Source organism: Canis aureus, chromosome 25 (genome assembly GCF_053574225.1).
Source record: "Canis aureus isolate CA01 chromosome 25, VMU_Caureus_v.1.0, whole genome shotgun sequence".
In the NCBI taxonomy this organism is placed as follows: Eukaryota; Metazoa; Chordata; class Mammalia; order Carnivora; family Canidae; genus Canis; species Canis aureus.
This window is the reverse complement of record NC_135635.1, coordinates 1639419-1652297: the sequence shown is the minus strand read 5'-3', so window position 1 is coordinate 1652297 and position 12879 is coordinate 1639419. Positions and strand designations below refer to the sequence as shown.

The 12879-nt window shown below is 37.4% G+C and overlaps 1 protein-coding gene across 7 annotated transcripts in view; it reads right to left on the bottom strand.

Annotated features, from left to right (window-relative positions):
* The window catches only part of LOC144296727 (cyclic AMP-dependent transcription factor ATF-7), a 100706-nt gene that overhangs the window by 65183 nt on the left and 22644 nt on the right, over positions 1-12879 (bottom strand). For all 7 annotated transcript variants that reach the window (XM_077869815.1, XM_077869816.1, XM_077869813.1 and 4 more), the window contains one exon: positions 7253-7321. In XM_077869815.1, the coding sequence (XP_077725941.1) occupies positions 7253-7300 (48 nt within the window). In that variant the 5' untranslated portion in view covers positions 7301-7321. The remainder of the gene's footprint in view (positions 1-7252; positions 7322-12879) is intronic.

The following is a 12879-nucleotide window of genomic DNA, read 5'->3' as shown; positions in this document are numbered from 1 at the left end:
CAACAGACAAAAGAAAACTAGGCTTGAGAATTAAGATATGCAATTTCTGTTTGAAACTTTTTTCATCTATGACAAAGATTTTAAAATACTAAAATTTAGAGGTAATTAGTTCTATTTTGATTTTTTTTAAATATGCATTGCTGTACTGAGTAAGTACTCTGGAATAGGAACTAGAGCCAAGGGCAGTAGTAATAGCAAAATATAGCATAGAAAATTATAAGCAGAAAATCAGAATAAGATTTTTTCCCCAAAAAACAAAATATATAACCCCTTTTACAAAAACAAATGAAAAGAGAACAAAAATAAAGACATTTTGCTTTATAAATAACACGGGCAAACAATAAATATCTTAAAATTTTAGACATAACCAAAAGTCTAAAAATTTGGCTAAGTGTTTACTAACATTTACAACTGCAACTCTTTCAAAGGCCTTTATCATTTGGTTATAAAGACTCAGTTAATACCAAAACTTGGCTCTTTCCTAACTCCAAATGAAGGGGCTTCTCTTGTACTGTAAATTTAGTTTAAAAAGAACACTGTGTTTTAATATAAGTCACTGGCATATGGTTAGAAAGCTTAAGTTTGTCCGGTTACATCCTTTGAGCAGAACACTGAAGTTCTCTGCCTCTCTTATGAAAGAGCTTCCAGAGAGCATCTCTCACACCTTGCTCATAATGCACAATTTATCGGCATTTTGTTTCCTTTCGAAATGGCCGGGAGGGAAGAAGAGCTCCACAGCCACTGTGTGTGGTTAGTAATGGCGCTTTTACTTGTCATTGTACAAAGCCTGTTAAATATTTACAACACAGACAGCAATATCTAGTCCTAAACACCCAGTTGTGAGTTTGAATTTTTTTAGAAATAAATCTATGACAAGTTTTCCCCAGCAAAATGCCAGAAGACTTTACTAACAGCTTCAAGAGACCCAGCGGGTCCAGAGGAGCAGTTATAGGCCATCTGGTGATTACTTATTATTATTTATACAGCACTGTAGATGTACACACAGATGTGTTATGAATCCACATACAGAGCAGGCCCTAACAAGGGCTTCAGACAAAATGTGACTGCTGAGCAAGTCAATCTGCATTAAAGAAACATGCTAACCAGAAAGAGGGAACACACTGGCTATTCTTCAATCTGCCGCATTAGCTGGAAGAGTATTTGATAAAAAAAAAAAAAAAAAAAAAAAAATGAATTCTATATAATGATGACAATATCTTGTAAGTTAACAACCTAGCTATATGTGGTTTTGCAGGGGTGGCAATAGAGGACTAACGAAGGACAGGGCTCTCAGATCCAGAAGGCACTTATTAACTCGGCAGTTTATAAAAGAAGAGACTAGGAAACAGCCTCTCTCCTGAGTTTGGAAGAACTGAGATACAAAGATACAGGATTTTTTTTTTTTCCTGCCAGGAATGCTCTGAGAACAGTTTCTGGGCTCCCATTCCAAATATTAAGTCATACCCAAGGAAAACAAGAGTGAATAACTGAAAAATTTCATCTTAATTTCTCGGGTATAGCTCTAATTAGGTTCATACAGGCTCCCCTGATCCCCACCCCCATCCCCAGCAGACTGCAGCAGGGATGCTTTTAATCTACTATGTTCTTAGTAACATAAATAATAACTGTAACATGAAAAACTAAAATCACCAACCACATGTTTTTAAGGGCAAGTGTCAAGAGTGCCAAATCGGACATTAAAAACAGGTTTAATTCCTTGCTCTTAATACATCTACATTTTTTAAAAATCTTAGTCTCAATTTTGTCTACATGATGCATAACGGTGGTCTACTTCCATCACAAGGGTTCGTAAAACCACAGCATACTCAGAATGGACTGAAAGTTATTGCAAAATCAACATATTATTACAAAAAACAAGGTTAGCATTTGGCCTAATTGTGTATAATGCAGTGTATTTTCAGCTGCCTGACAGCATGCAGGCACTCTTACCAGATGGGAACTGGATGAATTATTGAATGAAATATGAATTATTAAATAAAAATTTGAATTTTTTTAAACTCTTGGCAGGGGGTGAGGAAGAAAGGCTTATTTGTTTGCCTGAAATTGCCCTCACCTGTCGAAGCATGTAAAGATGGTATATACCACCATAAATGGCATTTATTTACCTATCAGAACCATTTCTTCCCTTGTAATTCTCCGATTCAAGATGTTTTCCTGACATAAAGAATTAGTAATCAGCACCAGCCCATTCTACCTTCTTTTTCTTTTGTGCCAATGCCAGGTAATAGGGAAACTTGCCAAAGGTTAGAATTAAAAATCTAGAGTCCCATAGTACCCGTATGGCCCACTTAAAGGGAGGGCTGGGATAACAGAAAAAAAAAAAAATCTCTATAGATTTGTGTTACATAGACAATAAAACATATACCTTTGTAGCATGCCAGCATTTAACCAATCATAGAAGCTATTTGTTGCCTCATATATTACAAAGCAATAGAGATTTAAGGGATAATGTTCATGGAGGCAGAGTATACGAAGCAATAAACAGCACCGTAGGTTGGTTAAATGCCAAGTGAAGCCAGGACTACAGCACCATAAACATTATTCCTATTATATGACAAGATAAGGAGGTACAAGAAGCTGCCCTCAATCCCACCACAACTAGGGCTCTCCTGATATTCCTGGCCTTAGAAAGGGAAAGCAGGCCCTGGAGGTCTATGAGCTAGTTACACGTTTCCTATCTCGGTTAGGTATGAACAAACCCTCAACCTGGACCTATATGACCTCTGGGAGAACAAAAGATCTGGTAATAGATAGCCTTAGGGGGGAAAAGAATAACAGCCCCTCGGGTCACACTGAACAGAGAAACAATCAAAGGACTTTTCCTTACAGGGACAGAGTTGATACAGAGGTGGTTATGACAGAAATCTTCCTCAGTGGCTAATAATGGGATGATACTGTCCATTAGAAGTATCTCCTCAGAGGAAATGTGTTCCCGTTCTTAAAGAAATAAGACATTCCAGGATCCCTGGGTGGCGCAGCGGTTTGGCGCCTGCCTTTGGCCCAGGGCGCGATCCTGGAGACCCGGGATCGAATCCCACGTCAGGCTCCCGGTGCATGGAGCCTGCTTCTCCCTCTGCCTGTGTCTTTGCCTCTCTCTCTCTCTCTCTCTCTCTGTGTGACTATCATAAATTAAAAAAAAAAAAAAAAAAAAGAAATAAGACATTCCAAGTAATAAGCTTATATGATCAGCTTCTATGCAAAGACTCCGTTATGGTAACCGGAAGGACTACTTATAATCTGCATAATCTGTACTGCAAAACAGTGTCATATTCCCAAGAGGGTGGTATAGGAATATGGAATTCGTTGACTCCTAGTAATAAAAACTGGGAAAAAAAGCATCCAAAGGGTAAGTTGTCTAACTACATTTATAAATTCAAGATTACTGTCAGAAACACAGTACAGTTGACCTTTGAACAACACAGGTTTGAATTGCACAGGTCCACCTATATGTGGATTTTTTTCTCTTCCTTAGAATTTTCTTAACATTTTCTTTTCTCTGGCTTACACCATTGTGAGAATATAGTATATAGCGCATATAACATACAAATTGTGGGTTAATCAATTGTTCATGTTAACTGATAAGGTTTCAGGTCAACAGTAGACTATTAGTAATTAAGTTTTTGAGGGGTCAAAATTATATGCAGATTTTTAACTCCCCCAGGTGCTAACCTCTGCATTGTTCAAGAGTCAACTGTAGTTTTTCTTTCTTCCACATACAATAGAATAACTTTAGGATCCACCTTTGAGTAAAACTGTTCCCAAAGCATCAAAAACTTAAAAGACTACCTAAATTCAGCACCAAACTATACTTCTACTATTTTATAACACAGAAGAAAAGCCATTTTACAGTCACAATGGTTTTAGTTAGATGTTATCTTATAAACATTTCAAAAACCCAAACCACTCAAATTCAACCCAAACCTTTGCCACGGGGTATCTGGGGTACTGTTGCCTTAACAACACTAATCCATTCTCTGGAGGCAGCTCTATTAACTATTCCTGTTACCACATTCCATTGAGAGGTATCAGTATGAATATTGCTTTCCCTAAGTTCCTCTTCATGAGAGTGATGAGGCCTCAAGAGAAACAGGTTCTCAACAGGAGAATAGGGATGAAAGGGCTCAAAACACCCTATCATCTGTCTTTTCAGATAAGAATGCAGAGAATACAACCTTCAGCAGCCATCTTTCTTTTAAAAAAGTGCATGCAGCATATTTAGAATTCAGCTGTGTCACATCAGACTTACTGTTGGGAAGTAGATCATGAACAGAATCCAAAAATAACAGCCATTAAAGACCTAGCAACCAAAACATGTTTACGTATCCATTGAAAGCCCGGTGGTTTTGATTATATGGTGGACAGCATAATCCACTAGTCTATTTTAGGTGAATTTTCCTTTCACCTTCCCTTAATATTAAGGCATAAGATGATTTCTGAGTTTAGGGGGTACACAGGGTAAAGTCTGGGCAGAGAACAGATATCGAACGTAAGATTCCTACAATTTTTGTTGGTTGGTTTTTTTAAGGATCAGTCTCTTGAATTATAATTTGCTTTCATTCCTTCTTCCTCTAAGTGGTAGAAACCACTAATTTTTGAGGGTTCTATGGCAGTAAGTTCTAAACCATGTCTTGTAAAAGTGATCATGGTTCTTATTACCACTCCTGGGATTTACAGAGTCCTTTTTTTTTTTTTTTTAATTATTCTACCATTTCTGGAATAAAAAATTTGAATCAATGACAGTGGATTATAAATAGCTTGAAGGCCTCAAGTGGCTCCCGGATGAAACCATTTTCAAGGGATATAAGGAAGCTGGATGACAAGCCAAAGGTAGTTCGCTTTCCCAAATTTATCTTCTCTGCCAGATTTCCACTATTTCATATAATAGAAAGCAATCACAGTAAAGTAAATCTTGCAGAGATCCTACTTGAGAGTTAATTGTTACTAGATATTGGGAGAAACTTGTTAAGAGATTATATAACTAAAGAACTACAATTTTGCCCAACCATAAAGTTCTGACATACAAAGGAGGTAAAGGGATAGATCATGCTCAAAGCCTTAAACTATAGCTTTCTATCCTTTTCTATGAAACAAGTAACTTGAATCCAAAAGAAGGTAGCAACTTCTCTTAGTTCTATATCCACTGAGAGGGGGGAAAAATAGCCTTCAGGACCTACACTAGAGGTTATAATGAATCTTAACAACCAAAATACCAGCAAACAATTCAGAAATGAGAGGAAGAAGTAGGGGAAGGAAAAGGCTTATGATAAACAGTATCCAACAATACAAAAGGAACCAAAGTAAAAAGTCCCTAGTATTTTTACCACCTCTAGTCCCAAAAATGCAAAACAAAAAGAAACAAATACAAAACCCTCTGGATCTCACAAATTTCAGTGAAAACTACTCTTTTCTGATGAGTCGGTCCGAAGAAACCTATTTATACCTTTCTTCCTTGGGAGCTTAAGAGATGCCTTTCCAGTGTATTCCTTTACTTTTAAAATCCTTTCTAGTTTCTTTAAGTCCTTGCCTAAGTGGTTTTAAGCATAAAACATAGAAGAGGGGCAGTGAGAAGCTTAAACAATAAGAAAAATAAATTTAAGTATGAGAAAAATAAATCTTTTCACCAATAATGCAGTCTTTTATTTTATTTTATTTTTAAAGATTTTGTTTATCTATTCATGAGAGACAGAGAGAGAGAGGGAGAGGCAGAGGGAGAAGCAGGCTCCACGCAGGGAGCCCAATGTAGGACTTGATCCTACTTGGGTCTCTAGGATCACGCCCTGGGCTGAAGGCAGGCGCTAAACCACTGAGCCACCCAGGGATCCCCCAATAATGTCGTCTTTTAAAGGGAGGTAAGTGAAAGGGGTCCCAGGTATCAGTGATGGAAATCACAGTAAATACTATTATCAACAAATCCACATACAAAAATTTAGAGGGATCAGGTTTGGTTATGTATTCTAATACAGCTGTCTGAAAAGTGAAACAAAAACAAAGTTAACCTAATTTCCCAAGTGGCTTCTATTGTAAAAGAATAAAATACGAATCATGTTGGAGAAAACATACAGTCAACAATAAAGTTGAAAACTCTGACAAGGAAGGAAATATACCCTATGATGCTGAATACTTCAGAATGCAATGGCTTTTTTAGTCTTTTCTGAATTTTTCAGCTTTTACTGGAACTTGGAATCCTCCTTCTGCCTATCTCTTGTCACTACCCTCATCTCATTGACCTCTCAAATTCCAATTCTTAGGAAATCTCTGGAACTTAACTCTCTTCTTTCTATGGAAGTATTTACAATGTTTAATAGAACTAGTCTGCAATCTCACATACTACCAGTAAGTGTCACTGGGGAGTCACATGGCATATTCCTAACTGAACAGAAATTCAACCCTTCAGGTTCCATAAAATCAATTCATGAAGGCTGATAAAACTTCCTTTGTATTCCTTTCTTCATCTTTTGTGGAACATGGCAGTAGAGGAGGGTCTAGGAAAAAGAGTTAAGAAGGTGCAAAATTGGGGGAAGGGGGATAAAAAGGCAGTTTCAACAAAATTACTTGATTAAAAAAGCATATAATAAAAAATATCTGACACATAATGTACACATATGCAAATAATAATATGGCAGCTGACACACAGAACAAGGCATTTCATGGCATCAGAGAGGGAAGATGGCTGAGAATCTTGTACTTTCTATATTGCTGTGAGATCTCAGGTTCTATGTCGGATTTGTATTCCCTACTTAGACAAGATATTTGCCTTAGCTACCAACAATGAATTGGTCCAAAGAAACTTTTTTTTTCTTATTTAAAAAAAAACCATTAGACTCCAGCAAATTGGGGTTCATGATGCACAGGGTACATTCTCAGCTGCCTACTCTAAATATGTTAAGCAGACTTTTATATCCACAAAGGTTGAGGAAAAGATATTTCTAAACTTGTTTTATATTTAGATGGATAGCTTTAGAAAGGAGGAGAGAGCAACATGTATTCCTCAACACTGTGTGTTGGGAAACAAACACCAGTAGAATAACAATATGAAAGAGAGCAAGGCAGATTTCATTACGGTAGAGTGCCTACACTTCCTCATAACATGGATTTACACACTGCAAATCCTCTGATCTGATTACCTCCAGTGATCACGTAAAATACCGGCTTTAAACTCTTTGCCTTAGTGATAAAACAGCCACTTTGATTCACAACGAGACATTCACAATAAAGTATATTGTAAACGTACCTGTCCACAGCCCGGGGCATTGCACACAAACGGTCTGTCGTCTCCCATATTTCATATAGCAGAGCGGAGCTGAGGAGGGGGAGGCAGGGGGAAAAGTTATGTTAAATACGCTGGAGTTTAAAAAAAAAAAAAGTGCTTCAAAAATATCAAGCCTAGAAACAGGTGTTCCAAGAATGCTGTCTATCAAAGCTATAAACACAGGCTACTTTGGGGAGACCCATTAGACAGGTGGCATATGATCTATTGTGCCTCAACTGAAACTTTTAATTAGAAAAACTGAGACCTAAATAGTCAAGGAATTCCAAACCTTTTGCTAGATTTTCCCTCTTTCTGCTACAGTATATAACATGCTCCTCTAGTCTGCTGAATTACAATCAGTGCAGTTCCCTATGTCAATAAATCCACTGAACATTCGATGCGGAAGCCATATTTCTGAACTAGAGAAGACCAAAATTTGTCATTTAATTAATTAAGGGATTATAGGAGGGGTGCTCCATTTTACAGGGCTATAATCTGACTCCCTGGTGTATAAACTACGAGACTGTTGGCAAGGGCCGTTTATCCCAGATTATTGCCAAAGAAAACAAAGCACCCATCCTATTGGGCTACACGGGAAATGATTTTCATTAATAAAAAAATAAAAATAAAAACCTTCTCTCCCCACTGGGAGCCTCCTTCTCCCCCCACCAATCGTCTGTGGCAAATGGAGAAATATCGGTGCCCTTCCCCCTCTAATTCTATTTATGGCTAGGTTTTTAAAAGCAGCAATAAAACAAATGTCGACTCTTTGGGGGTTTACTGGGTGAATATGTTCCGGCTGTTTGTGCTGCTCTCGGCCAGAGTTCTTGGGCTGCTCTGTTGCAGCCAACAGATGTGTGCTGCTGCAGGGGATAAAAGAAATGGCACTAAAAGGCATCACCATCCATCCTCTCTATTTCTCTGAAGAATTTAACAGGGCTTATACTGTTGTTGTTTTTTAATTATTGAAGCTAAACTCTTGAAATGTTCATCGAAATTCTTTGTCAAAGAACAATAATTCCAGTATGAATGTGTTGGGGAAATTTCTCACTTTCCAACTAAGAAAAAAACAGAGGTAGAGATGGATAAGGATGAGAAATGCAAATTATAGTAAAATATTCCTAAAAGAGAAACAGGGTTGGGGGTGGGGCACAAAGATAGTCCTCATGGAATAAACTCCTAAAGAATATTTTCAAACAACTTTCTACAAGAAAGAAAGGTGTATAAAAGAGTACTAACATGGGAAGATGAAAGAGGAAGAATCATAATTCGAATATGCCTAGAAACAACTTCAGAACTGTAATCAAATTCAAATTTTTATCTCGGAGATAAAGCAAAATGTCAGGTTAACTTCACTCAGGTCTGCATTAAAATAAAATGTTAAAGTACTGGACTGAATTTGGTAATCAGAAAACCATGCTTAAAACTCAGAGGGTTTAAAAAAAAAAACAGAAAACAAAAACAAAAAAACTCAGAGGGTAGCTAGGTAACATTTCTCCTACTCTCTTCAGACTCACTCTGGGGTTGGAAACCAGTATTTCTCGTACTCTGTGTGATCAGTAATTCTACAACTAATCAGTGTTTAAAATTGTGGGTGTTCCATAAAATAGAAGGGGCTTCTTAGTCATCTTTCAGTGTGCTAAGAACAGGGTTTAACTATGAAGGAAACTGATGCTGCAGCATTGCTGTAATGGAAGAGAGCCTGTATGTACATAGGTGTACACAGATTTATATCACATTTAGCCAGGATAAATTGCTTCAATAAATTCTGTTCCTAGGAGAAGCCAGCTGAAGCTGATGATTGGGTACTGGGAAAATGAGAGCTTTATTCTTCTTCACACAGCCCCAGGACACGGGGGTTTTCTGGTTTGTTTGTTTTAAATACATGATGATTTTTAGCACTTTCTGGAACTATGACATAGTGCAAAAAATAAATATAAAGTAAATAACAGTAAATAAATGCAAAGACCACAGCCATTATGACTGAAAATTCAGAACATTTCTGGAAAGCAATTCATCTCTGGAAAAATTCCTAACTGCTGTGCTGGAGATAATTTTATGTCCTAGTCCCAAACTCTGCTTTCCTAATATAATCATGAAATGAGAATTTTATTTCAACAAGGTCCTGTAGCATATTTTTAACCAGGAGGTAAACTACAAGGGCTAGAGCAGACATAACATAAGGACCTGGTAGCATTCCTTCCTTTTACCTTGGTTCTGTTATTTGAGGCTAAATTCTAGTTACAGGAGAAAAAGGGTACTTGCTGGCTGAGAAGTAGGGCAGCACTGGCATAGGAAGTGATTAAATAAACTCTGGAATGGTTTCCCTCCAACCACAAAATTCAAAATTTAACTTGGTTTTCTTGGTTTTGTACAATCATATCACGATAAATGGCTTCCAAGTTTTATTTAACTGCATCCTTACTAGGAAATAGAAATGAAAAATCATGATTTGCTAAAAGAAAACAAAAGGCAAAACCAAGTTGGGGAAAAAGTATTAAATGTATCAGAAGCATTTTCAGGGCTCTGAAACACTCTAACAATCACTAACTAGGATTTCCTGCTTCCTTCCCACGTTACTGGCTTTTTGTTTTACCATTTTCACCAAAAGGAGGATCACAATGGGAGGAAAAAGGCCCTCTTTCTTAAATACCCACAATTATTCTGAAATCATTCCTCAGTCTCTTGCTCCTTTTCGTTTCCATCATTCTTGCTTTTTCACTTTAAAGTGACTTGTCTTTTTAAAGAATACATAACAACAATAATGATCTGTTCTCCCACTTAAAAAAAAATCCAGCTTATATCTTTTAAAATTCCCAGTGTGCTGCATCAATTGCTACACATAAGAAATGCCATTGCTTATTTCTATTTGATACTTAAAACAAATCTCTAATGAGATAGGTCAAAATGATGCCTTCTCAAAACAAAAAACACCACATTTCTGTAGTAAAAACAGACTGAGACAAAGGTGAAATCTTGAATATAGATGCTCCCATTCACCAGAATTTAACTCACAGCCCATTTTTAACTGTACAACTTGACAAATAGATCACGTGTCTGGGCATGACACTCACGTCTGTCGTCTGCTCCTCGATCTATCTATTCCCTAGGATGAAACTCAAGCATTTTATAGAACTAACCAATAAATGACAGGCAAAGGATACACAAATTAAGAGACATTTCCAGGAGAAGTGAGATGCTTTCAGAGGAGATTTCCCACCGCCCCCCCAGAGATCTTAAAACAAGAAAACAAAGATTCAGAAAAAGGCTGTCTTAGAAGCCAAGTCTGCAGAGGAAAAGGCTCATGTACTGAGTCACCATAATGCATAAATGATAAAAATTACTATTTACTCAGATGAGAGAAAGTTATCTGAATGCTGGGAGAGAAGTAAAGAAAATCCAAGATATAGAGACTGATTTTTAATAACTGGGATAATTTCATAAAACCTACGTTAAATAGTTTTGTCAGAGCCAGAAGTATATCCTAAAATGGTCAATGTGCAAATAAGAAAACAGATCATCTGTGTGTGTATATGCATATTTATCTTTTTTTCTTCTTTTTTTAACAGAATGAGAAAGAATAGAATAGAATTTGGAATAAAATAATAGAACTTGGAGGCCATTTATCGTGATATGATTGTACAAAACCAAGAAAACCAAGTTAAATTTTGAATTTTGTGGTTGAAGGGAAACCATTCCAGAGTTTATTTAATCACTTCCTATGCCAGTGCTGCCCTACTCCTCAGCCAGCAAGCACCCTTTTTCTCCTGTAACTAGGTAGAAAACAGAAAATTTAGCCTCAAATAACAGAACCAATGTAAAAGGAAGGAATGCTACCTTATGTTATGTCTGCTCTAGCCCTTGTAGTTTACCTCCTGGTTGAAAATATGCTACAGGACTTTGTTGAAATAAAATTCTTGTTTTGTGATTATATTATATTAGTGTTATATTAGTCTGTCACTGAGGACTACAAAGTCAGTTCTCTGGACCCAGTGGTAGTGTGATTATTTCTTTGGTAACCAATTGCTGTTCATAAAATGGCCCAACTTTAGTAAGGAATAAAAGCCAGGTACAAACACACCCAAAGGCCTGTTCTTAGGTTCCTAATAACAAAAACCCGATACTGCTAAGTACAGAAAATGAGAAAAGAATATGCACCATTAATATCAAAGATTCATGAAAATCTAGAAGGGGTTCAGACTAGCTATCATTCATTCATTCAAAAAAACATTACCAAGAACTAAATGCCAGGCAAAGTAGACATAAAAATAAAAAGATAATAATCCTTTGCAAAAATAATTTTTTTTTCACTCATCTGTGTCAAAGAAAAACTAGAGCTAGGAAGTAGTTAAAGTAAAAAACAGTTGCTAGTCAGAACTATTGCAATAGGGGAAAAGAAACCTCAGTATAGAACTGGGCTCAATTCTGAATACATCATGGGTAAGTGGAAATTTATAGCCAAGGACCATGGTGGGGGTTAATGGGTGGAAAATTACTGAGTTTGAAACATCAGGAGAAGGGGGGTTTCTGACTTAAACCAACCTAACAAGATTCTTGCTAAAGACCCGCCAGGATAATCAGATATAACCTGGAAGATGGTCAAAGATGAAGAACCTGATCAGATATGAAGGTGATATCAATGGTGGGGATTCTTGCTAAAGCTGGATCTTACAAGAAAGTACACGGATAGGTCTAAAAGAAGGTTCAGGAACCTGCCTAAAGTTTGATCAAAGAATCTTTGTCAAAAAAAAAGAATCTTTGTCATCTGGCATGAGAGACAGGTAAGTGGTAAGAATGGCTTACTTTACAAGTTCAATTAGTCAGAGATTGATCATTGTACATATTAGATACCTTGATATTTCTTATTCTTTATGTTCATTTATCAAATTCCTTTGCTAGACAATTCCAGAATATAGGCATGAACACAAAAAGAGGGGTTAAAAGTCTTGGTAAAAGATCTGACAACGGGGCCGCCCGGGTGGCTCAGCGGTTTACTGCCGCCTTCGGATCAGGGCATGATCCTGGAGACGCCGGATCGAGTCCCACCTCGGGCTCCCTGCATGGAACCTGCTTCTCCCTCGGCCTGTGTCTCTGCATTTCTCTCTCTCTCTGTGTCTCTCATGAATAAATAAATAAAATCTTTAAAAAATATATATCTGACAAGGACAAAGTCTGAAATTTACTTTGTGGGTCAAAAAGTAAAAATAGTAAGTAAATATAGTCAGTTTTAAAATTCATCAATTCACTGGGGCACCCAGGTGGCTCAATCAATTAAGCATCTGGTCTCAGCTCAGGTCTTTTTTTTTTTTTTTTTTTAAAGATTTTATTTATTTATTCATGAGAGACACAGAGAGAGAGAGGCAGAGACACAGGCAGAGGGAGAAGCAGGCTCCATGCAGGGAGCCTGATGTGGGACTCGATTCTCAGTCTCGAGGATCACGCCCTGGGCTGAAGGCAGCGCTAAACCGCTGGGCCACCCAGGCTGCCCTCAGCTCAGGTCTTGATATCAAGGTCATGGGTTCAAGCCCCACCTTGAGCTCCATGCTGCACATGGGGCCTACCTAAGAAAAAAACCAACAACAAAAAACCCTTAAAATTAATCAATTCGG